Source organism: Salmo salar, chromosome ssa23, assembly GCF_905237065.1.
Source record: "Salmo salar chromosome ssa23, Ssal_v3.1, whole genome shotgun sequence".
NCBI classification, from domain to species: Eukaryota; Metazoa; Chordata; class Actinopteri; order Salmoniformes; family Salmonidae; genus Salmo; species Salmo salar.
The window spans coordinates 31831949-31857818 of record NC_059464.1 but is presented as its reverse complement, the minus strand read 5'-3'; the positions used below and the strand labels follow the sequence as shown (position 1 = coordinate 31857818).

Genomic DNA, 25870 nt, shown 5'->3' with positions numbered 1-25870 from the left:
AATAACTGGTGCCCCCACACAGTGACTCTGTACCGGAACCCCCTGTATATAGCCTCGCTGTCACGCCCTGGCCATAGAGAGGGTTTTATTCTCTATTTTGGTTAGGCCAGGGTGTGACTAGGGTGGGAATTCTATGTCCTTTTTTCTATGTTTTTGTATTTCTTTGTTTTGGCCTGGTATGGCTCTCAATCAGGGACAGCTGTATATCGTTGTCGCTGATTGGGAGCCATACTTAGGTAGCCTGTTTTCCTTTGGGTTTTTGTGGGTGGTTATTTTCTGTTTAGTCATTTGTTACCTGACAGAACTGTTTGGCTGTTGTCTTCTGTTTATTTTGTAAAGTGTTCTCTTTCCATTAAATTACAAAGATGAGCACTGACCACACTGCGCCTTGGTCTACTCCATTCAACAGCCGTTACAGAACCACCCACCACAAGCGGACCAAGCAGCGTGGAGAGGAGGACTGGACATGGGAGGACATCCTGGACGACAAGGGATCCTACACTTGGGAAGAGATCCTTGTCGGAAGGGATCGCCTCCCATGGGAACAGGTAGAGGCACTCAGAAGAGCGGAGGCAGCAGGAGAAAAGGACCAACGGCAACGGTATGAGGGAACACGGCTGGCAAGGAAGCCCGAGAGGCAGCCCCAAAAACAAATTGTCTGCATGTCTCCCCAGCCTGGTGAGTCCTGTGCCTGCGCCCAGAGCCAGGCCTCCTACAAGTCTCCCCAGCCTGGTGCGTCCTGTGCCTGCTCCCAGAGCCAGGCCTCCTGCATGTCTCCCCAGTCTGGTGAGTCCTGTGCCTGCTCCCAGAGCCAGGCCTCCTGCATGTCTCCCCAGCCTGGTGAGTCCTGTGCCTGCGCCCAGAGCCAGGCCTCCTGCAAGTCTCCCGAGCCTGGTGCGTCCTGTGCCTGCTCCCAGAGCCAGGCCTCCTGCATGTCTCCCCAGTCTGGTGAGTCCTGTGCCTGCTCCCAGAGCCAGGCCTCCTGCATGTCTCCCCAGCCTGGTGAGTCCTGTGCCTGCGCCCAGAGCCAGGCCTCCTGCAAGTCTCCCGAGCCTGGTGTGTCCTGTGCCTACTCCCAGAGCCAGGCCTCCTGCATGTCTCCCCAGCCTGGTGAGTCCTGTGCCTGCGCCCAGAGCCAGGCCTCCTGCAAGTCTCCCCAGCCTGGTGAGTCCTGTGCCTGCGCCCAGAGCCAGGCCTCCTGCATGTCTTCCCAGCCTGTTGAGTCCTGTGCCTGCGCCCAGAGCCAGGTCTCCTGCATGTCTCCCCAGCCTGGTGAGTATTGTGCCTGCTCCCAGAGCCAGGCCTACTGCAAGTCCCGCCAGTCCGGAGCCGCCAGAGCCGCCCGCCTGTCCGGCACAGCCAGAGTCGCCCGCCAGTCCGGGGCCCGCGGTGAGGGTCCCCAGTCCGGGGTCGGCGGCGAGGGACCCCGCTCTAGAGGCGCCACCAAAGTGGGGTGAGCCAGTGGTGGAGCGGGGTCTGCGTCCCGCCCCTGAGCCGCCACCGCGGATAGATGCCCACCCGGACCCTTCCCTAGAGGTTTAGGTTTTTGCGGCCGGAGTCCGCACCTTTGGGGGGGGTACTGTCACGCCCTGGCCATAGAGAGGGTTTTATTCTCTATTTTGGTTAGGCCAGGGTGTGACTAGGGTGGGCATTCTATGTCCTTTTTTCTATGTTTTTGTATTTCTTTGTTTTGGCCTGGTATGGCTCTCAATCAGGGACAGCTGTACATCGTTGTCGCTGATTGGGAGCCATACTTAGGTAGCCTGTTTTCCTTTGGGATTTGTGGGTGGTTATTTTCTCTTTAGTCATTTGTTACCTGACAGAACTGTTTGGCTGTTGTCTTTTGTTTATTTTGTAAAGTGTTCTCTTTTTCCATTAAATTACAAAGATGAGCACTAACCACACTGCACCTTGGTCTACTCCATTCAACAGCTGTTACACTTGCTACTGTTATTTTATTGTTGCTCCTCACTTTTTATTTTATTTATTTTTTCTTAAAACTGCATTGTTGGTTAAGGGCTTGTAAGTAAGCATTTCACGGTAAGGTCTACACTTGTTGTATTCAGCGCAAATGATTAATACAATTTGATTTGGTTTGAAACTGTCTCTCATGAGGAACGCCACAGGAAAGGAAGACCCAGAGTTACTGCTGCAGAGGATAAGTTCATTAGACTTAACTGCACCTCAGATTGCAGCTACACAGAGTTCAAGTAACAGACACATCTCAACATGAACTGTTCAGAGCAGACTGTGTGAATCAGGCTTTCATGGTCGATTTGCTGCAAAGAAACCACTACTAAATGAAACCAATAATAAGAAGAGACTTGCTTGGGCCAAAAAACACAAGGAATGGACATTAAACCAGTGGAAATCTGTCCTTTTGAGATTTTTGGTTCCAACCGCCGTGCCTTTGTGAGAAGCAGAGTAGGTGAACGGATGATCTCCTCATGTGTGGTTCCCACCGTGAAGCATGGAGGAGGAGGTGGGATGTTGTGGGAGTGCTTTGCTGGTGACACTGTCAGTGATTTATTTAGAATTCGAGGCACATTTAACCAGCATGACTACCACAGCATTCTGCAGCGATACGCCATCCCATCTGGTTTGCGCTTAGTGGGACTATCATTTGTTTTTCAACCAGACAATGACCCAAACTCACCTCCAGGCTGTGTAAGGGCTATTTGACCAAGAGCGATAGTGATGGCGTGCTGCATCAGATGACCTGGCCTCCACAATTACCCGACCTAAACCCAATTGAGATGGTTTGGGATGAGTTGGACCGCAGAGTGAAGGAAAAACAGCCAACAAGGGCTCAGCATATGGGGGAACTGCTTCAAGACTGTTGGAAAAGCATTCCAAGTGAAGCTGGTTGAGAGAGTGTGTGCAAAACTGTCATCAAGGCAAAGGGTGGCTACTTCGAAGAATCTAAAATCTAAAATATAGGCGCTATCAGTCACTAATTGTATATTGTTCACCCCCACCCCCCCCCCACACACACACACAAACACTGACTGAGTATCTCACTCTCAGATTCCAACTGCTGATTCATGTTTGGACATATAAATACTGTAAATCTACCAAAGAAAGGTCTGTTAATTGCTCACTTGAATATATGCAGTTTAAGGAACACGTTTCATGAAATATGCTGTCTAGTGCAGTCAAACAATATTCATATATTGGCAATATCAGAGACTCACTTTGACTCTTTTTTTGAGGATGCTGAGATCTCTATACGTGGATACAATTTGTTCAGGAGGGACAAAAATAGATATGGGGGTGGAGTTGCAGTTTACATCCAGAGTCATTTTCCAGCAAAACAACGTAAGGACTTAATGTTGAATTGATTAGAGGCGCTATGGGTACAGGTGCATTGACCACATTTGAAAACTATACTAGTTGGTTGCTGCTATAGGCCACCTAGTGCTGATGTGAAATATCTTGATGTAATTTGCGAAATGTTGGATAAGGTATCTAATGAAAATAGGGAAATATATATTTTTGGGAGATATGAATATAATTTTTTTTAGCATCAATGTCCAATGAGAAAGAAATGTATTTCTGTTGCCAATGTACGTATGTAACCTGACCCAAGTTATGACATTACCAACCAGAACGTTCACTAATAGGTCCGGTATCACATCATCAACTTGTATTGATCACATTTTTACTAACATGCCTGAACATTGTTCTAAAGCTGTATCAGTGGCACGAGGTTGCAGTGATCATAACTTGGTTGCACTCACTAGGAAAACTAAAATAGCAAAGGCTGCCCCTAAGGTAATCTACCGAACGTCCTGCAGAGGGTTCAATCAGGATTTATTTGTGGATGAGATTAAGAACGTGCAATGGTTAGAGGTATGAAATGTCACAAAATTTGTTTATGACATTATTTATGAGTATAGCTGATAAGCATGCCCCTTTAAGAAAATGCACTGTGAGGTCAAACGGTGACCCATAGATTAATGATGAGCTGAGAAATTGAATGATTCAACGTTATGATGACAAAAAAGCAGCAGATAAATCTGGCACTCTGTTTGATAAGCAAAGTTAATGTAAATAAAGAAATCTTGTGACCAAACTCAACAAAGGAAAGAAGAAGGGATTCTATCACCACAAAATTAATGAAGTAAAGGGTGATGGAAAAATCTATGGAGAACGTTGAACGCTATTATGGGTAGGAATTCGAACATGTCCGCCTCTTTTGTTGAATCACAGAGTATATTTCTTACAAAACCACACGACATCGCAAACAACTTTAATGAATATTTTACAGGCAAAGTAGAAAAGTTGAGGAATGCTATGATTCCAACTGATGGCTCCATGTCATATACCCTTATAAAAGATTGTATCATGAAGGAGAGGCAATGCATGTTCGAATTTCACCAAGTAGAAAGGGAAGAGGTAGAATGGATGCTGTTGTATCTTTCGGATGACAAGTCACCTGCTACAGATAATCTTGACGCCAAATTGCTTAGAGCTACAGCTAACCAAATATCTACCCCAATCTCTCATATTTTGAATAAGTGCTTGATGTATAGGGTGTGCCCAGAAGTCTGGAAAGAGTCTCAGGTTATTCCACTACTTAAGGATAAAGAAATCTACATTCAATGGTCCTAATAATCGGCCTATAAACTTGCTGCCTGTGTTAAGTAAATTATTGGGAAAAACTGTATCTGTACAAATCAAGGATTATTTCTCATGTAATGGTCTGATAACGGATTTCCAGCATGCATACAAAGAAGGGCATTCTACGAGTACGTCCTTAGCACAAATGACAGATGATTGGTTAAAGAGTATGGATGACAGGAAGTTAGTTGGTGCAGTGTTGCTAGATTTCAGTGCTGCTTTTGATGTAATTGATCATGAACTGTTACTAGATAAACTCAAATGTTGTGGCTTTAAGTCTGCAGCTCTATCCTGGATGGAAAGCTATCTATCCAGGAAAGGGCAAAAAGTGTTCTTTAAAGGTAGCTTTTCAAACAGTAAAGATATACACTGTGGTGTTCCTCAAGGAGGCTGCCTAGGCCCACTTTTCTACTCTGTTCATTACCTTCAGTAATGAACAGAGTACCTTCAGTAATGAACAAAGCAAGAGTGGTAATGTATGCTGATGACTCTACAATGTATAGCGCAGCATCAGGATGTAATGAGTAGTGAACTAAGAATGGTGTCTGAGTGGGTTGATATGAACAAATTGGTGTTGAACATTTCTAAAACTAAATGTATTGTATTTGGTTCAAGATATATGCTTGCTGATGATCCCCAATTGAATTTGCGATGAATAGAACGCATGTAGAGCAAGTGAAAAAAAAAAAGTACTAGGCGTCATGTTGGATGCAGCTTTATCATGGTCAGAACACATAGATAATATTGTTATTAAGATGGATAAGGGAATTGCTGTTACAAGAAAATATTTAGAGTATGTAATTTCTAGTACTCTGAATCAGGTGATTCAATCCCTGGTCCTATCACACTTAGAGCACTGTCCAGTTATAAGGTAATTTGCAGCAAAGAAAGATATAAAATAAATCTCCAAATCGCTCAAAACAGGGCTGCCAGATTAGCTCTTCATTGCTCTATCCGTATGAATATGATCAAAATGCATCAGAATCTCTCATGGCTTCACGTTGAAAACAAATTACTAACCAATCTCCTGATTTTCTTTAGGAATGTTATATTTTTCCAAAAAACACAGTATTTTTCAGGCCAGTTAGTACTTACTAGCAACATGCATAACCACCAAACCAGGCAGGTAAATTCATGGCATCTAAGACAACCCAAGCCAAGGACAAATCACCTTAAATCTACAGTTTTATATAGAGTCATAGCTGAATGGAACTCTTTACCAATCCATATTTCTCAGGCAAAAAGTAAATCCACCTTCAAGAAAAAAATGTAAGATCATCTAATCCGATAAGACCATATGACTGGACAGGAAATAGAAAGTATCAACTGAATGTTAAATGTGTTTCCTGTCAGGTATTTTAATTGTCTGTATTGTTTACTTGTTAAATTTTTGTAAAGTCTTAATTTGTAATTGTTTGTAATGTCTTATTAATTGGTGTTGGACCCCAGGAAGATTAGCTAACGTTACGGCGTTAGCTAATGTGGATCCTAATAAAAATGCACAAATTTACAACTCATCCCAAACCATCTCAACTGGGTTGAGGTCGAGTGATTGTGGAGGCCAGGTCATCTGATGCAGCACTCCATCACTCTCCTTCTTGGTCAAATAGCCTTTACATGGCCTGGAGGTGTTTTGGGTCATTGTCCTGTTGAAAAACAAATGATAGTCCCACTAAGCCCAAACCAGACGGGATGGCGTATCGCTGCAGAATGCTGTGGTAGCCATGCTGGTTAAGTGTGCCTTGAATTCTAGCTAAATCACAGTGTCACCAGCAAAGCACCCCCACACCACCTCCTCCATACTTCACAGTGGGAACCACACATGCGGAGATCATCCGTTCACCTACTCTGCGTCTCACAAAGGCACGGCAGTTGAAACCATACATCTCAAATTTAGACTCATCAGACCAAGGGACAGATTTCCACCGGTCTAATGTCCATTGCTCGTGTTTCTTGGCCCAAGCAAGTCTCTTCTTATTATTGGTGTCCTTTAGTAGTGGTTTCTTCCAATTCGACCATGAAGGCCTGATTCACGCAGTCTCCTCTGAACAGTTGATGTTGAGATGTGTCTGTTACTTGAACTCTGTGAAGTATTTATTTGGGCTGCAATTTCTGAGGCTGTAACTCTAATGAACTTATCATCTACAGCAGAGGTAACTCTGGGTCTTCCTATCCTGTGGCGGCCCTCATGAGAGACAGTTTCATCGTAGCGCTTGATGGTTTTTGTGACTGCACTTGAAGAAACTTTCAAGAAAAGTTATTGAAATGTTCCGTATTGACTGACCTTCATGTCTTAAAGTAATGATGGTCTGTCATTTCTCTTTGCTTATTTGAGCTGTTCTTGCCATAATATGGACATGGAATTTTACCAAATAGGGCTATCTTCTGTATACCACCCCTACCTTGTCACAACACAACTGATTGGCTCAAACGCATTAAGAAGGATAGAAATTCCACAAATGAACTTTTACCAAGGCACACCTGTTAATTGAAATGCATTCCAGGTGACTACCTCATGAAGTTGGTTGAGAAAATGCCAAGAGTGTGCAAAGCTGTCAAGGCAAAGGGTGGCTATTTGAAGAATATCAAATATAAAATATATTTTGATTTGTTTAACACTTTTTTTGGTTACTACATGATTCCATATGTGTTATTTCATAGTTTCGATGTCTTCACTATTATTCTACAATGTAGAAAATAGTACAAATAAAGAAAAACCCTTGAATGAGTTTGGGTCCAAACACTTGACTGGTACTGTGTGTTTTCAAAACTGTTATGTTTCCATGAATTCTGATTATTTCCAGGGATACACAACATCCTGAAATATATGTAGATAGATTTGTTAGAAATAATACTATATTTCCCTTGACATAGTGATGCTGAATGTAATTTAAAAAAACAGCAAAATATACCCCACTCTCCCCTAGACCATGACAATCAGATTGGCTACAATGACTATTCAGGCTCATAGGTGAACAAACATGTGATATTAAGTTCAAAGGGCAACTTTACAAACATCTGAACTTCAATCATTGTCCTTTGTTAGTTATTTTCACAAAGACCAAGCGGGATGGCAAGTTTCTGAAAGCCTGTACCAATACCAGACGTGAATAGTACACGGCGTACTCTCTCATTTCAGAATTTTTCCTGTAGTTTACTGTCATCATTGTTGCTGAAACGTTGCGGCAGTAAACTAGGTCTGTAGGCTGTACATACTGTAGAATAGAGCCATAGCTCTACAACATCCGGGCATTCCTCAGCCTGCGCAGAAACGGAATGGCGGAGGTAAGTAAGCAAAAGGGCTTGGGTAGGAATGTGAGGACTAAATGATACTGGAACAGCTCTGAGTTTGAGAGCCTCTGTCGTCCAAGACTGTAGCTATCGATGTTGACAATCGTATCAACGGGTTACAGAAGGTTGTGAATGTAATATGTGTTGATAATTAAGGAAGTAAAATGGGGGCATTTTGTCCCAGGCTCGCCTCTCCGCGTTCTTCGCATTAAAGAGCCATTCCCAATTTGCCAGATAGTGCGCTATAGAACACAATCGGAGACCACCTCGATGGTGGTGCTGAAGAAGTGGTCCAGGTGTGCTCCGTTAGTAATGCATTTGGACTGCAAACTTTGAGAGAAGTCCGACTTATTTCAGATACTCTGTCGGTGTCTTTTCGGGTGAAAACGCAATAGCCAGAACTATTTCCTTCTCTCGCGTGCCATTTGTGAGTCAGAGGAAGGAACGTTCAGCACCAAGTTACAGGAAAGCGCCCTGGTCATTGCGTCCTGAAGTGAAGTGGACCAAGCTTTTCAAAGTTAAAATGGCCATAAACGTACCTGTCACAAATGTATTGTTTGTGAAAGTATTCGCCCTAAAGAGTTTTAAGTAGACCACAGCTGTATTTGCTTGAGGTGAAAACTAACTCTTGACTGTTGGTTCATAGGTCAACTACAAAAAGTCAAATTCAGTTTTTCTAGTAACATTAGTTTCCACTGTTGGATTAACTTCAACCAGTCTTTAATTCATGAGTGGTTGTAAGGTAACTTTGAATTACAGAACAAGTAAAAAGACTTGTAACACTTTACACAACAGCAGGTAAGCCTATAATGCATTATTATAAACTAGGTGGTTCGAGCCCTGAATACTGATTGGCTGAAAACCATTGTATATCAGACCGTATACCACGGATATGACAAAACATTTATTTTTACTGTTCTAATAATGTTGGTAACCATTTTATAATAGCAATAAGTCACCTCAGGGTTTTGTGATATATGGCCAATATACCACGGCTAAGGGCTGTATCCAGGCCATCATGCATATGAACAGCCCTTAGCTGTGGTATATTGGCCATATGCCACACCCCCTCGGGCCTTATTGCTTAAATATACTGCTATAATGCATTCTAGGGCTTGTCATAAGCATGTATGACAGGCCTTATAATGTTTTATTATAATCTCATAATGATCCTGACTAAATAAAAGCCATGTTGAGTTGACAATTCACTGTTTGTGCACAAATTTGTTTACATCACCGTTAGTGAGCATTTTATCCTTAGTCAAGATAATCCATCCACCTGACAGGTGTGGCATATCAAGAAGCTGATTAAACAGCATGATCATTACACAGTTTTGTCACACAACACAATGTCACAGATGTCTCAATTCATGAGGGAGCGTGCAATTGGCTTGCTGACTGCAGGAATTTCCACCAGAGCTTTTGCCAGAGAATTTAATGTTAAATTCTCAACCATAAGCCGCCTCCAACGTCGTTTTAGAGAATTTGATAGTACATCCAACCAGCCTCACAACCGCAGACCAAATGCAACCACACCAGCCCAGGACCTCCACATCTCGCTTCTTCACCTGTGGGATCGTCAGAGGGGTGGGGGTGCCGAGGAGAATTTCTGTCTGTAATAAAGCCCTTTTGTAGGGAAAAACTCGTCCTTATTAGCTGGGCCTGGCTCCCGGGTGGGTCGACCTGGCTCCCAAGTGGGTGGGCCTATGCTCTCCAAGGCCCACCCATGGCTGCGCCCCTGCCCAGTCATGTGAAATCCATAGATTAGGGCATTATTTATTTATTTCAAATGACTGATTTCCTTATATTTACTGTAACTAATTAAAATCTTAGAAATTGTTGCATGTTGCGTTTATATTGTTGTTCAGTATATAATGGAATGAACAGGGATCAAGCACCTACTGGTCTTCCACGATGGTAACCCTTTGTGTGTGTGTGTGTGTGTGTGTGTGTGTGTGTGTGTGTGTGTGTGTGTGTGTGTGTTTTAGCTAGTTCGATGGGCTCTGGAGATCACAGATGCAGCCTAGTGGAGATCCTGAGGCAGGGCTATGAGGGGCCAGAGGAGGAGTCCAGGGCCCTAGTGGAGCTGCAGAAGAGCCTGGGGGCCTCACACTCACAGGGCCGCCCAATGAAGATGGCAGCACGTCCCCAAAATGTGAGTACAGCTCCTCTGGCATCTGGTGTGGTGTGTTGACCCATTAGAGGCAGCAGTAGGCAACCACAACTTTACTGCTGGGCTGGGACAAAAGCCTGACCTCACTGCATCCCTCTAGACCAGGAGTGAATAATATTATTCTATGTAATAGATTGTCAATTATTCCATAATGTGATGAATTAATGCAGGGCAAAGTCAGGCCCGGGGGCTGTATGCAGCCCGCGACCTGATTCAATACAGCCCGCGGAATCATGCTCAGATCACATGAAGAATTTGCGATAGTAAAGTTTTGAAAAATGTATTTGTTATTCAAATTAAAAGCCCAATGATTACTCGCCTTTGTGTAATGATTTAACTCACACCGCTTGTGGGACATTTCTTTTGAAGGCACGTATAAATAACAACTGCACGAGGACAGACAGTGACTGACAGGTTGACACACACGTCACAGTTACAAATTGTAGCTAGCATCTAAATATGTATTTATTGAGGCATCAGGGAAAGCGGTGTGCTTAGTGTGCAAAGAGAGCCGTCTTGAAAGACCACAACTTGTCCCGACACTTCCAGACAAAGCATGTAGAGAAATATAGGAATATGTCTTCTGAGCAGAGGGCAAGTGCATCGAAAGAGTTGCTTTCATAGTTGCAAAAGCAGCAAGGACTTTTCACAAAACTGCATTCAGCATACGACGGAATTGCGAGAGCTAGCTTTGTACTGTATACAAATACCTAGGTGTCTGGTTAGACTGTAAACTCTCCTTTCAGATTCACATTAAGCATCTCCAATCCAAAATTAAATCTAGAATCGGCTTCCTATTTCGTAACAAAGCATCCTTCACTCATGCTGCGAAACATACCCTCGTAAAACTGACTATCCTACTGATCCTTGACTTCGGCGATGTCATTTACACAGTAGCCTCCAACACTCTACTCAGCAAATTGGATGCAGTCTATCACAGTGCCATCTGTTTTGTCACCAAAGCCCCATATACTACCCACCACTGCGACCTGTATGCTCTTGTTGGCTGGTCCTCGCTACATATTCGTCGCCAAACCCACTGGCTCCAGGTCACCTATTAGTCTTTGCTAGGTAAAGCCCCGCCTTATCTCAGCTCACTGGTCACCATAGCAGCACCCACCCGTAGCACGCGCTCCAGCAGGTATATTTCACTGGTCACCCCCAAAGCCAATTCCTCCTTTGCACTGCTTTGCTTTATCTTGGCCAGGTCGTAGTTGTAAATGAGAACTTGTTCTCAACTGGCCTACCTGGTTAAATAAAGGTGAAATATATATATATAGTTTTTTTTTTAAATAGTCCCACAAAATGTCTAAACATAGCAAGCCATTCACTGAGGGCAAATTCATTAAAGAATGTTTAATTGACTGCAGCAATACTTTGCCCCGACAAGAAAGAGCTGTTTGAAAATGTTTCCCTGTCAAGACGAACATTGACACGGCGTGTTGAGGACATCGCAGAGAATATGGAACAACAGTTGAAAGACAAGGTGAAGGATTTCACCTATTTCTCCTTGGCCCTGGATGAGAGCAGTGATGCAGGTGACACAGTGCCGTTGTTGATATTCTTACAAGGCATAACCCCAGACTTTGAAATGACAGACGAGCTTGGTTCAGTGCAGTCTATGAAGAGCACAACACTAATAAGTGTGGCAAAGCTGGGACTGAGTTTTGAAAAGTTATCCAGTGTGACCACTGATGGGTGCCCAAAGTTGACAGGAAAAAATGTTGGCCTTTTGAAAAGGATACAAGATCAAGTAGCTGAGCTGAACCCAGATCAGAAAATGTTTTTCCTGCATTGAATTATTCATCAGGAGGTGCTCTGTAAATGTCTTCTGAATATGAGCCATGTTGTGGATACAGTCACTAAAGTGGTAAACTTCATGAGAGAAAAATCTTTAAACCACAGGCAGTTTGTCTCACTGTTGGAAGAGACAGAGTCGGATCCTGCAGATCTCCCCTACCACACAAACGTGAGATGGCTGAGTTTGGGGAAGGTCCTTAAAAGGGGAAAGGAGGATACCTAGACAGTTGTACACCTGAATGCCTTCAAGTTAAATGTGTCTTCCGCATTTAACCCAACCCCAATGAATCAGAGAGGTGCGGGGGGCTGCCTTACTCGACATCCACATCTTCGGCACCCGGGGAACAGTGGGTTAACTGCCTTGCTCAGGGGCAGAATGACAGATTTTTACCTTGTCAGCTTGGGGATTCGATCCAGCAACCTTTCGGTTACTAGCCCAACGCTCTAACCACTGGGCTACCAAAAGCATGTGGGACGTGAAGTCAGAGATTGCTGAGTTTTTGCAAATTAAAGGAAAAAATGTGGATATCCCCGAACTGTAAGATAAAGAATGGTTGGCTGATTTTGCCTTCACCGTAGACATCATGGCCCTCATGAATTAGCTGAATTCCAAACTACAAGGGAAGGGCCTTTTTGCACATCAGATGTACAACTTTGTAAAAGCCTTCAAGGGAAAATTACTCCTCCTGACCCGCCAAGTAGAAGCCAACAATCTCACCCACTTCCAACACCACTAGTCTGTTCCCTATCAGATGACCAGCGGGAGAAGTATACATCACTGCTGCGTGCTTTGAACGGTGAGAATTCTCGTCGTTTTGACGATTTCAAAGTGTTGGAAAATGACATGCTGTTGGTTTCCTCTCCTTCCACCTTCAATGTGGATAACGCTCCCACTGACCTGCAACTTGAGCTTATCCATCTTCAGTCTGATGCAGTGATTGCAGAACTATTCAAAACAATGTCACTGACGAGGTTCAATGCATCTCTCGATGAACAAAACTTTCCAAAGATTAGGAGGAGTCATGCTCAGAAGATATTTGTACTGTTTGGGTCAATCTATGTATGTGAACAGACATTTTCAGTGATGAAATATAACAAGTCAAGGCACAGATCATCTCTTACTGACTCTCACCTCTCTGCAATCCTGCGCATAGCAATGTCAGAAACTATACCTGACTTCACTGCTCTAGCCAGACTTCACTCCTCACACTGATTGTTTTATTTATTTATTTATATATTATGTACCCCTTTCTCTCCCCAATTGATAGTTACAGTCTTGTCTCATTGCTGCAACTCGGGAGAGGTGAAGGTCAAGAGCCATGCATCCTCCGAAGCACAACCCAACCAAGCCAAGCCACACTGACACAATGACTGCTTCACCCAGAAGCCAGCCACACCATGTGTCGGAGGAAACACCGTACACCTGGCGACTGTGTCAGCATGCATGCACCCGGCCCACCAGTCACTAGAGTGCGATGGGACAAGGCCATCCCTGCCGGCCAAACTTTCTGGCTGCGACAGAGCCTGGACTCAAACCAGGTCCTCTAGTGGCACAGCTAGCACTGTGATGCAGTGCCTTAGACCACTGTGCCACTCAGGAGGCTACTCCTCACACTGATTGAGTAGTTTAAATGTAATGTTGAGCTCTCTCTCTTTCTTGTGTTTTTGTGCATACCCGTTAACAAGAGTTCTGTCCGTGGTGCTGAATGCACAGTGTACTTTTCCCTCCGTGTAGTTCATTGCATGTTTAATAATGAAAATGCCTACCAAAAGGAGAAGATGGATGTGGTTTATTTGTGTGCATGTAAAAAAAAAAGTAAAATAAGTAGCATATCTGAATGTGATTTACAGTAGATATATCTGTCAACACATTCATACACATGATGTATAATCCTGTAATATGATTCTGGCCCGCGATGGCAAAAATATATTCTAATGTGGCCCTCCATTGAAAATAATTGCCCAGGCCTGGATTAATGGATTCTATCCAATTCTTAATTGCCAAATTTACCCTTATCTCGCTCACTCGCTTTCTCTCTCTCTCTCTGTCTCTCTCTCTGTCTCTGTCTTTCTCTCTCTGTCTCTCTCTCTCTCTCTTTCTCTCTCTCTCTCTCTCTCTCTCTCTCTCTCTCTCTCTCTCTCTCTGTCTGTCTCTCTCTATAGGGCAGTGAGATTCCCCTGGAGGACCTGCTGTCTCTGTGTGGGTATGAGGTGTCTGATCCCCTCCTGCAGCAGGACAGGGAGCCCAACGAGCTAGCAGCCAGTCTGCCTAACGTGACACTGGACAAGGTGAGACCTGGGTATAACTAGACATACCTGAGACTGGAGTAATCCACAGATAAAACTGTAAACACAGCCAGGAAAGCATTGCAGAAGGGGTGAACAACTCAGGCCCTCCAGTTCCAGTCTGGATGATTTTTGTTCTTGTTTTGTTTCTTCCTAGTACTTAATTGATTAATTTGTTAGGAAATCAAATCTAATTTTATTTGTCATATGCTCCGAAAGCTTACGTACGACCTTAGTCAAAAATGCAGAGTTTTAAAAAAAGGTGTAGGTAGGTGTAAAGTGACTATGTACAGAAAATAAACAGAGAGTAGCAGCAGCGTGTGTGTGTGGTGTCAATATGCATGTGTCTTTGTCCGTGTGTGTGTGTTGGAGTGTCAGTGTAGTATGTGTGGGTGTGTGGTTAGAGTCCAGTGAGTGTACATCAAGCCTGTGCAAGACAATCATTGCATATACAGTGCATTCAGAAAGTGTTCAGTATCCCCTTGATTTTTTCCACATTTTGTTGTTTCAGCCTTATTCTAAAATTGATTCAATAGTTTTTTCCCCTCTCATCAATCTACACACAATACCCCATAATGACAGAGCAAAAACTGTTTTTTGCAAATGTATAAAAAAAGAACAAAACAGAAATATCACATTTACATAAGTATTCAGACCCTTTACTCAGTACTTTGTTGAAGTACCTTTGGCAGCGATCTGCCCTGAGTCTTCTTGGGTATGACGCTACAAGCTTGGCACACCTGTATTTGGGGAGTTTCTCCCATTCTTCTCTGCAGATCCTCTCAAGCTCTGTTAGGTTGGATGGGGAGCGTCACTACACAGCTATTTTCAAGTCTCTCCATAGATGTTCAATCGGGTTCAAGTCTGGTCTCAGGCTGGGCCATTCAAGGACATTCAGAGACTTGTCCCAAAGCCACTCCTGCTTTGTCTTGGCTGTGTGCTTAGAGTAGTTGTCCTGTTAGGTGAACCTTCGAGCCAGTCTGAGGTCCTGAGCGCTCTGGAGCAGGTTTTCATCAAGGATCTGTCTGTACTTTGCTCCGTTCATCTTTCCCTTGATCCTGACTAGTCTCCCAACCCGCTGAAAAACATCCCCACAGAATGATGCTGCAACCACCATGCTTCACCGTAGGGATGGTGCCAGGTTTCCTCCAGACGTGACGATTGGCATTCAGGCCAAAAAGTTCAATCTTGGTTTCATCAGACCAGAGAATCTTGTTTCTCTTGGGAGTCCTTTAGGTGCTTTTTGCCAAAACTCCAAGCGGGCTGTCATGTGCCTTTTACTGAGGAGTGGCTTCCGTCTGGCCACTCTACCATCACGGCCTGATTGGTGGAGGGCTGCAGAGATGGTTGTCCTTCTGGAAGGTTCTTTCATCTCCACAGAGCTGGAGCTCTGTCAGAGTGACCATCGGGTTCTTGGTCACCTCCCTAACCAAGGTCCTTCTCCCCTGATTGCTCAGTTTGGCCGTGCGGCCAGCTCTAGGAAGAGTCTTGGTGGTTTCAAACTTCTTCCATTTATGAATAATGGAGGCCACTGTGTTCTTGGGGACCTTCAATGCTGCAGAAATGTTTTGCTACCCTTCCCCAGATCTGTGCCTCGACACAATCCTGTCTCTGAGCTCTACGGACATTTCCTTCGACTTCATGGCTGTGGGACCTTATATAGACAGCAGTGGCGGTCAGTGCCATTTATGGCCTTCCCTGTAGCTCAGTTGGTAGAGCATGGTGTTTGCAACGCCAGGGTTGTGGGTTCGATTCCCACGGGGGGCCAGCACAGAACAAAAAAAAATGTATGAAATGTATGCATTCACTACTGTAAGTCGCTCTGGATAAGAGCGTCTGCTAAAATGACAAAAAAATGATGAGGGAGGAAGATTTTTCTTTTCATGAGCATGGCCTTATTTCTATTACAGCATGTTGGATGACTGTCATTCATATTCCATTCACCCAGTTCAATGTAACGTTGATAGGTTTAGGCTACTGCTAGTGGTTAGAGCGTTGGACTAGTCACCGAAAGGTTGCAAGTTCAAATCCCTGAGCTGACAAGGTATAAATCTGTCATTCTGCCTCTGAACAGGCACTGTTCCTAGGCCATCATTGAAAATGAGAATTTGTTCTTAACTGACTTGCCTAGTTAAATAAAGGTAAAAAAATAAAAGGTTAACTTTTTTTTTTTTTAAATACTCACATTTTCCCTATACCCATCATGAGTTTGCTACAACCTAGCCTATGAATGAAATTTTACAACGTAGGTGCACACAGGTCCAGAGAAAAATTTGAGATGACAGACAGTGAGACATTGACAGACAGTGACATTCAATACTACCTTGCACACTCTTGCCTGCATCTAGCTTATCAAGGTTGTAATCATTAGTCCAACCGTTGCAAACGAGAGTTTCAAATGAAAAAAATATTTTTTTATCCCTGTTTCAATTGCTTCCGTTTAAGAAACGCTTTTCAACAGAATCGGTGGAATGAATACACCCCTGATCACGCATAAACACAGTTCACGTTCATAGCATTGTTATTCCTCTCACCTTTTCCCTTCGTTTGTGGACTTCAATGAACAACACATCAGCTGTATGTGACCAGGCTTTCCAAGCCAAACCATCTACATCGTTGTCCCCATATTAGCTAATCATGCAGTAACGTTACAGTGTATAGTCAGTAAGCAGTTACACCGGCGGGCCCCAGTGGCAATAAATTAATAAAACCAAAAGCTTACCTTGACTTGGAAGAGTTCTAGTGTTGTGTTGGATAGTCATAGCCAGCTAGCTAACATAGCGTCCCTCTGTTTGAGCCAGGTGTTTGAGTAGCTAAACTAGCCAGCTGCGTTTGCTAGCTAAGTAAGTGAAACTGAAAGTGAAGAAAAATGACTCTCTCTCTCTTGTTTCTCCTTCATTTTTTAATGTATTTGAAATGTATTTGTTGAAAACTGTTCAACTATTGTCTTTCTCTCTCTTTGAGTCAACTACTCACCACATCATGTTATGCACTGCAGTGCTAGCCAGCTGTAGCTAATGCTTTCAGTACTAGATTCATTCTCTGATCCTTTGATTGGGTGGACAACATGTCAGTTCATTGCTGCAAGAGCTCTGATAGGTTGGAGGACGTCCTCCGGAAGTTGTCATAATTTACTTTGTAAGTCTATGGAAGGGGGTGAGAACCAAGTGCCTCCTAGTTTTTGTATTGAAGTCAATGTACCAAGAGGAGGACGGAAGCTAGCTGTCCTCCGGCTACACCATAGTGCTACCCTACAGAGTGCTGCTGAGGCTACTGTAGACCTTCATTGCAAAACAGTGTTTTAATCAATTATTTGGTGACGTGAATATATTTACTATAGTTTTATCTAAAAAGGATAACTTTTTCAATGTTTTACCATTTTTATTTTTATGAAATTCACTGATGAAATTCCTCCTCTGAGGAGCTGCCACTGATAGACAGGTGGGTGCCTTTCCAAATCATGTCCAATCACTTGAATTTACCACATCTCAAGGATGATCAATGTAAACAGAATGCACCTGAGCTCAATTTCGAGTGTCATAGCAAAGGGTCTGAATATTTATGTAAATAAGGTATTTCAGTTTATTTTTAATATATTTGCAAAAATGTCTAAAAACCTGTTTTTGCATTGTCATTATGGGGTATTGTGTTTATATTGATGAGGATTGTTTTTAAAATCAATTTTAGAATAAGACTGTAACGTAACAAAATGTGGAAAAAGGGAAGGGAAGTCTGAATACTTTCCAAATGCACTGTATACTTATGGGGTCAATGTAAATAGTCCAGGCAGCTATTTGATTAACTGTTCATCAGTCTTATGGCTTGTGGGTAGAAGCTGTTAATGAGCCTTTTAGTCCCAGACTTAGCACTCTGGTGCCATTTGCCGTGCAGTAGCAGAGAGAACGTCTATGACTTGGGTGGCTGGAATCCTTGACAATTTTTAGGGCCTTCCTCTGACACCGCTCACCACCTTGTGTAGAGGTCCTGGATAGCAGGGAGCTCGGCTTCAGTGATGTACTGGGACGTATGCACTAACCTCTGTAGCGCCTTGCAGTCGGATGCTAAGCAGTTGCCATACCAAGTGGTGATGCAACCAGTCAGGATGCTCTCGATGGTGCAGCTGTAGAACTTTTGGAGGATCTGAGAACCCATGCCTAATCCTTTCAGCCTCCTGAGGGGGAAGAGGGGTTGTCATGTCCTCCTCACAACTGTGTTGGTGTGTTTGGACCATGATAGGTCCTTTGTGATCAAATCAAATCAAATGTATTTATATAGCCATTCTTACATCAGCTGATATATCCTCTCTAGGGTAGGGGGCAGTATTTTCACATCCGGATAAAAAACGTACCTGATTTAATCTGGTTATTACTACTGCCCAGAAACTACAATATGCATATAATTGTTTGATTTGGATAGAAAACACCCTAAAGTTTCTAAAACTGTTTGAATGGTGTCTGTGAGTATAACAGAACTCATATGGCAGGCCAAAACCTGAGAAGATTCTGTACAGGAAGTGCCCTCTCGGACCATTTCTTGGCCTTCTACACTCTCTTTATTGAAAACAGAGGATCTCTGCTGTAACGTGACACTTTCTAAGGCTCCCATAGGCTCTCAGAAGGCGCCAGAACGTTGAATGATGACTCTGCTGTCTCAGGCTGAAAAACAGTAGCGCATTTGGTAAGTGGTCAATCTGAGAACAATGGGACGGGGGCGCGCGTGCACGAGACGACTCCATTTTCAACTTTGAGTCTTACCAAAACAACATTTGTGGATGAAGTAGAAGTCCTGGGAGTGCATTCTGACGAAGAACAGCAAAGGTAATCCAATTTTTCTTATAGTAAATCTGAGTTTGGTGAGTGCCAAACTTGGTGGGTGTCAAAATAGCTAGCCCGTGATGGCGAGCTATCTACTCAGAATATTGCAAAATGTGCTTTTGCCGAAAAGCTATTTTAAAATCGGACACCGCGATTGCATAAAGGAGTTCTATATCTATAATTCTTAAAATAATTGTTATGTTTTTTGTGAACGTTTATCGTGAGTAATTTAGTAAATTCACCGGAAGTTTTCGGTATGTTTGCTAGTTCTGAACGTCACATGCTAATGTAAAAAGCTGGTTTTTGATATAAATATGAACTTGATTGAACAAAACATGAATGTATTGTATAACATAATGTCCTAGGAGTGTCATCTGATGAAGATCATCAAAGGTTAGTGCTGCATTTAGCTGTGGTTTTGGTTTTTGTGACATTATATGCTAGCTTGAAAAATGGGTGTCTGATTATTTCTGGCTGGGTACTCTGCTGACATAATCTAATGTTTTGCTTTCGTTGTAAAGCCTTTTTGAAATCGGACAATGTGGTTAGATTAACGAGAGTCTTGTCTTTAAAATGGTGTAAAATAGTCATATGTTTGAGAAATTGAAGTAATAGGATTTCTAAGGTATTTCAAAATCGCGCCACTCGATTCCACTGGCTGTTGAGTAGATGGGACGATTTCGTCCCACATACCCTAGAGAGGATATCAAAGTGCTGTACAGAAACCCAGCCTAAAACCCCAAACAGCAAGCAATGCAGGTGTAGAAGTACGGTGGCTAGGAAAAACTCCCTCGAAAGGCCAAATCCTAGGAAGAAACCTAGAGAGGAACCAGGCTATGAGGGGTGGCCAGTCCTCTTCTGGAGATTATAACAGAACATGGCCAAGATGTTCAAATGTTCATAAATGACCAGCATGGTCAAATAATAGTAATCACAGTGAGCAGGTCAGGATTCCATAGCCGCAGGCAGAACAGTTGAAACTGGAGCAGCAGCACGGCCAGGTGGACTGGGGACAACAAGGAGTCATCATGCCAGGTAGTCCGGAGGCATGGTCCTAGGGCTCAGGTCCTCCGAGAGAGAGAAAGATAGAAAGGAAGAGAGAAAGAGAGAATTAGAGAGAGCATACTTAAATTCACACAGGACACCGGATAAGACAGGAGAAATACTCCAGATATATCAGACTGACCCTAGCCCCCCGACACATAAACTACTGCAGCATAAATACTGCAGGCTGAGACAGGAGGGGTCAGGAGACACTGTGGCCCCATCCAATGATACCCCCGGACAGGGCCAAACAGGCAGGATATAACCCCACCCACTTTGCCAAAGCACAGCCCCCACACCACTAGAGGGATACTTCAACCACCAACTTACCATCCTGAGACAAGGCCGAGTATAGCCCACAAAGATCTCCACCACGGCACAACCCAAGGGGGGGCGCCAACCCAGACAGGAAGACCACGTCAGTGACTCAACCCACTCAAGTGACGCACCCCTCCTAGGGACGGCATGGAAGAGCACCAGTAAGCCAGTGACTCAGCCCCTGTAATAGGGTTAGAGGCAGAGAATCACACTGTCCGATTTCAAAAAGGCTTTACAACGAAAGCAAAACATTAGATTATGTCAGCAGAGTACCCAGCCCGAAATAATCAGACACCCATTTTTCAAGCTAGCATATAATGTCACAAAAACCAAAACCACAGCTAAATGCAGCACTAACCTTTGATGATCTTCATCAGATGACACTCCTAGGACATTATGTTATACAATACATGCATGTTTTGTTCAATCAAGTTCATATTTATATCAAAAAACAGCTTTTTACATTAGCATGTGACGTTCAGAACTAGCATACCCACCGCAAACTTCCGGTGAATTTACTAAATTACTCACGATAAACGTTCACAAAAAACATAAAAATTATTTTAAGAATTATAGATATAGAACTCCTTTATGCAATCGCGGTGTCCGATTTTAAAATAGTTTTTCGGCAAAAGCACATTTTGCAATATTCTGAGTAGATAGCTCGCCATCACGGGCTAGCTATTTTGACACCCACCAAGTTTGGCACTCACCAAACTCAGATTTACTATAAGAAAAATTGGATTACCTTTGCTGTTCTTCGTCAGAATGCACTCCCAGGACTTCTACTTCATCCACATATGTTGTTTTGGTTCAAAATAATCCATAGTTATGTTCAAATATCCTCTGTTTTGTTCTTGCGTTCAAGACACTATCCGAACGGTGACGCGCAGACGCGTATCGTGACAAAAAAATTCAATATATTCCATTACCGTACTTCGAAGCATGTCAAACGCTGTTTAAAATCAATTTTTATGCAATTTTTCTCGTAAAAAAGCGATAATATTCCGACCGGGAAACCCTGTTTTCGTTCAAGGACTCAAAATCTAAAATGGACTCTTCACGTGCACATGTGCGCCCGTCTCATTGTTCTCAGATCGACCACTATCCAAATGCGCTACTGTTTTTCAGCCTGGGGCTGCAAAGTCATCATTCAACGTTCTGGCGCCTTCTGAGAGCCTATGGGAGCCTTAGGAAGTGTCACGTTACAGCAGAGATCCTTTGTTTTCAATAAAGAGAGTGTAGAAGGCCAAGAAATGGTCCGAGAGGGCACTTCCTGTACAGAATCTTCTCAGGTTTTTGCCTGCCATATGAGTTCTGTTATACTCACAGACACCATTCAAACAGTTTTAGAAACGTTAGGGTGTTTTCTATACAAATCAAACAATTATATGCATATTCTAGTTTCTGGGCAGTAGTAATAACCAGATTAAATCGGGTACGTTATTTATCCGGATGTGAAAATACTGCCCCCTACCCTAGAGAGGTTAACTTCACTGAGTGTGATGCTTAGAGAAGGTAGTGAACTATTCCATTGAGACAGTAATGGACAGTTCCATTCTTCTAGGACCAGATTGCTAAAGATCTGTTCTCAGGAGAGGATGAAGAGGAGTCATCAGCTGATGACCTCACTCTCTCTGTCACCTCCCACGCCTCTGACCTCCTCTTCCGCCGTCACCTAAGAGGTATGACCAATAATGTCATATAGAGTATTAGGGCTGTGACGATACCAGTATCGCAATATTTATTTCAATGGCAAAAATGAAAAGCACCTATATTGAAAGCACCTGCTTTCAATATACTTTGTATCCCTCATTTACTCATGTGTTTCCTTTATTTTGGCAGTTACCTTTATGTAATGGGTATGACACACTCCTACTTTTCGAGCACAGCTACCACTTCCCCTAAACAGACCCCCACCCACCCAGCTCACCACTCAGGAGAATCCCCTTCTTATCATATCACATCAATATATTTTTTAAATGGCCTGAGGACCCCTTTATGCCAAAACAAATTTGTTGTACCTTGAAGTTGTTAACTGGTGGTGTTATGAGAATGCTACATATTGATGTAATAAATGTTCCCATGTGCTAGCCCATTCCATGGCAGATGGAGACAAAGGCACCTTCGTCAGCTCTTCAGAAGATGTCTCAGACGATGATGACGACAACACCTCCATTCCATCCAATGACGAACGCAAGGTGAGACACTGGGGCCTACTGAACAGAGCTCAAATATTCTACAATTACTATTTAGGGAAATATAACAACCTGTTTTCTGTAGTGCCTTTGTGACTGACACTGTGGTCGTTATTTTTCCAGGACATCATGGTGGGCTCAATGTACCAAGCCAAAATCCCTCCTCTCAGCCCATACTCATACCAGGAGAGAGGTAACCCCCAATAGACCCTTTCAGAATCAGTGTACATTTTGGATTAGTGTGTTGACACTTTGGCTCAGTCTCACACAAATCCTTATACCTGTGTCTCTATCACTATCTCTCCATCTCCTGTTCCCAGTCTATGAGAATGAGGACCAGCTCCTGTGGACCCCAGACATGTTGCCAGGCCAGGCTGTAAAGGAGTTCCTGCTAAGTGCCCAGAGACGGGGAGGCCAGGACGGGGCTGTAGACACCCTCATCAACGGGGACATAATCAAAGACAATGAACAAGTAATGTAGTGGGTTGGGTCATTTACTTTATGTTCGTATTCTTATCTTTTATTACAGTTGAAGTCGGAAGTTTACTTACAAAAAAATCCCTGTCTTAGGTCAGTTAGGATCACCGCTTTATTTTAGAATGTGAAATGTCAGAATAATAGTAGAGAGAATGATTTATTTTAGCTTTTAATTCTTTCATCACATTCCCAGTGGGTCAGACGTTTACAAACACTCAATTAGTATTTGGTAGCATTGCCTTTAAATTGTTTAACTTGGGTCAAATGTTTTGGGTAGCCTTCCACAAGCTTCCCACAATAAGTTGGGTGAATTTTGGCCCATTCCTCCTGACAGAGCTGGTGTAACTGAGTCAGGTTTGTAGGCCTCCTTGCTCGCACATGCTTTTTCAGTTCTGCCCACAAATTTTCTATAGGATTGAGGTCAGGGCTTTGGGATGGCCACTCCAATTCCTTGACATTGTAGTCCTTAAGTCATTTTGCCACAACTTTGGAAGTATGCTTGGGATCATTGTCCATTTGGGGTCATTGTCATTGTCCATTTGGAAGACCCACCTGGTTGGGATGGTTTTCTTTGGCTTGCAAGCCTCCCCCTTTTCCTCCAAACATAACGATGGTCATTATGGCCAAACAGTTCTATTTTTGTTTCATCAGACCAGAGGACATTTCTCCAAAAAAGTACGATCTTTGTCCCCATGTGCAGTTGCAAACCGTAGTCTGGCTTTTTTATGGCAGTTTTGGAGCAGTGGCTTCTTCCTTGCTGAGCGGCCTTTCAGGTTATGTCGATATAAGACTCGTTTTACTGTGGATATAGATACTTTTGTACCAGTTTCCTCCATCATCTTCACAAGGTCCTTTGCTGTTGTTCTGGGATTTATTTGCAATTTTCGCACCAAAGTACGTTCATCTCTAGGAGTCAGAACGCGTCTCCTTCCTGAGCGGTATGACGGCTGCGTGGTCCCATGGTGTTTATACTTACGTACTATTGTTTGTGACGATTAATGTGGTACCTTCAGGCGTTTGGAAATTGCTCCCAAGGATGAACCAGACTTGTGGAGGTCTACAATTTTTTTCTGAGGTCTTGGCTGATTTCTTTAGGTTTTTCCATGATGTCAAGCAAAGAGGCACTGAGTTTGAAGGTAGGCCTTGAAATACATCCACAGGTACACCTCCAATTGACTCAAATTATGTCAATTAGCCTATCAGAAGCTTCTAAAGCCATGACATCATTTTCTGGAATTTTCCAAGCTGTTTAACCTCTCTTGGGTATGTGGGACGTGACCGTCCCACCTGCGGGACACACTATTCAACAGCCAGTGAAATAGCAGGGCGCCAAATTCAAAACAACAAAAATCTCATAATTCAAATTTCTCAAACATACAACTATTATATCCCATTTTAAAGATAAGATGCTCGTTAATTCAACCACATTGTCCGATTTCAAAAAGGCTTTACGGCGAAAGCATAGCATTAGATTATGTTAGGACATCACCTTGACAAGAAAAACCACACAGACATTTTCCAAGCAAGGAGAGATGTCACAAAAAACAGAAATACAGCTAAAATTAATCACTAACCTTTGAAGATCTTCATCAGATGGCACTCATAGGACTTCATGTTACACAATACATGTATGTTTTGCTTGATAAAGTTCATATTTATATTAACAAAAAAAACATTTTACATTGGCGTGTAATGTTCAGAAATGTTTTGCCTCCCAAAACATCCGGTGAATGAGCACATCAATTTACAGAAATACTCATCATAAACGTTGATAAAATATTAAACTGTTATTCAAAGAATTATAGATACACCTCTCCTTAATGCAACCGCTGTGTCAGATATCAAAAAAACTTTACAGCGAAAGCACACTTTGCAATAATCTGAGTACAGCGTTCAGACATGAAACCAAACCCGCCATTTTGTTGAGTCAAAAAAACTCAGAAATAATATTATAAATATTCACTTACCTTTGATGATCTTCATCAGAATGCACTCCCAGGAATCCCAGGTCCACAATACATGTTTGTTTTGTTCAATAAAGTCCATAATTTATGTCCAAATACCTCCTTTTTGTTCGCGGGTTCAGTCCACTACTCTAAATGCAGGAAGCGCGCAAAAATGTCACGACGAAAAGTCAAAAAAAGTTATATTTACGTTCATAGAAATATGTCAAACGATGTATAGCATCAATCTTTAGGATGTTTTAAACATAAATCTTCAGTAATATTCCAACCGGACAATTCCAATGTTTTCAGAAAAGAAAAGGAACACAGCTCACACTCACGTGAGCACGCACCTCAGAGCTCATGTCATTTCCTCACTCATCTGACTCCAGGCCCTCTTGTTTGCTCAATATTCACAGTAGAAGCATGAAACAACGTTCTAAAGACTGTTGACATCTAGTGGAAGCCTTAGGAAGTGCAGAATTAACCCTAAATCACTGTGTAGGCAATAGGCAATCAGTTGAAAAAACTACAACCCTCAGATTTCCCACTTCCTGGTTGGATTTTTCTCAGGTTTTCGCCTGCCATATGAGTTCTGTTATACTCACAGACATCATTCAAACAGTTTTAGAAACTTCAGAGTGTTTTCTATCCAAATCTACTAATAATATGCATATGCTACCTTCTGAGCCTGAGTAGCAGGCAGTTTAATTTGGGCACGCCTTTCATCCGGACGTCAAAATACTGCCCCCTACCCTAGAGAAGTTAAAGGCACAGTCAACTTAGTGTATGTAAACTTCTGACCCACTGGAATAGTTATACAGTGAATTATAAATGAAGTAATCTGTCTGTAAACAATTGTTGGAAAAATTACTTATTTCATGCACAAAGTAGATGTCCTAA

At 42.9% G+C, this 25870-nt stretch overlaps 1 protein-coding gene across 2 annotated transcripts in view; it reads left to right on the top strand.

The window, feature by feature from the left end:
- The first annotated feature begins 7630 nt into the window (after nt 1-7630).
- Nucleotides 7631-25870, top strand: part of LOC106584411 (mesoderm induction early response protein 2) — a 30061-nt gene continuing 11821 nt past the window's right edge. For both annotated transcript variants that reach the window (XM_045706237.1, XM_014169707.2), the window contains exons 1-7: nt 7631-7908; nt 9903-10069; nt 14051-14176; nt 21917-22034; nt 22444-22550; nt 22671-22740; nt 22868-23019. In XM_045706237.1, coding sequence (XP_045562193.1) covers nt 9911-10069; nt 14051-14176; nt 21917-22034; nt 22444-22550; nt 22671-22740; nt 22868-23019 — 732 coding nt within the window. In that variant the 5' untranslated portion in view covers nt 7631-7908; nt 9903-9910. The remainder of the gene's footprint in view (nt 7909-9902; nt 10070-14050; nt 14177-21916; nt 22035-22443; nt 22551-22670; nt 22741-22867; nt 23020-25870) is intronic.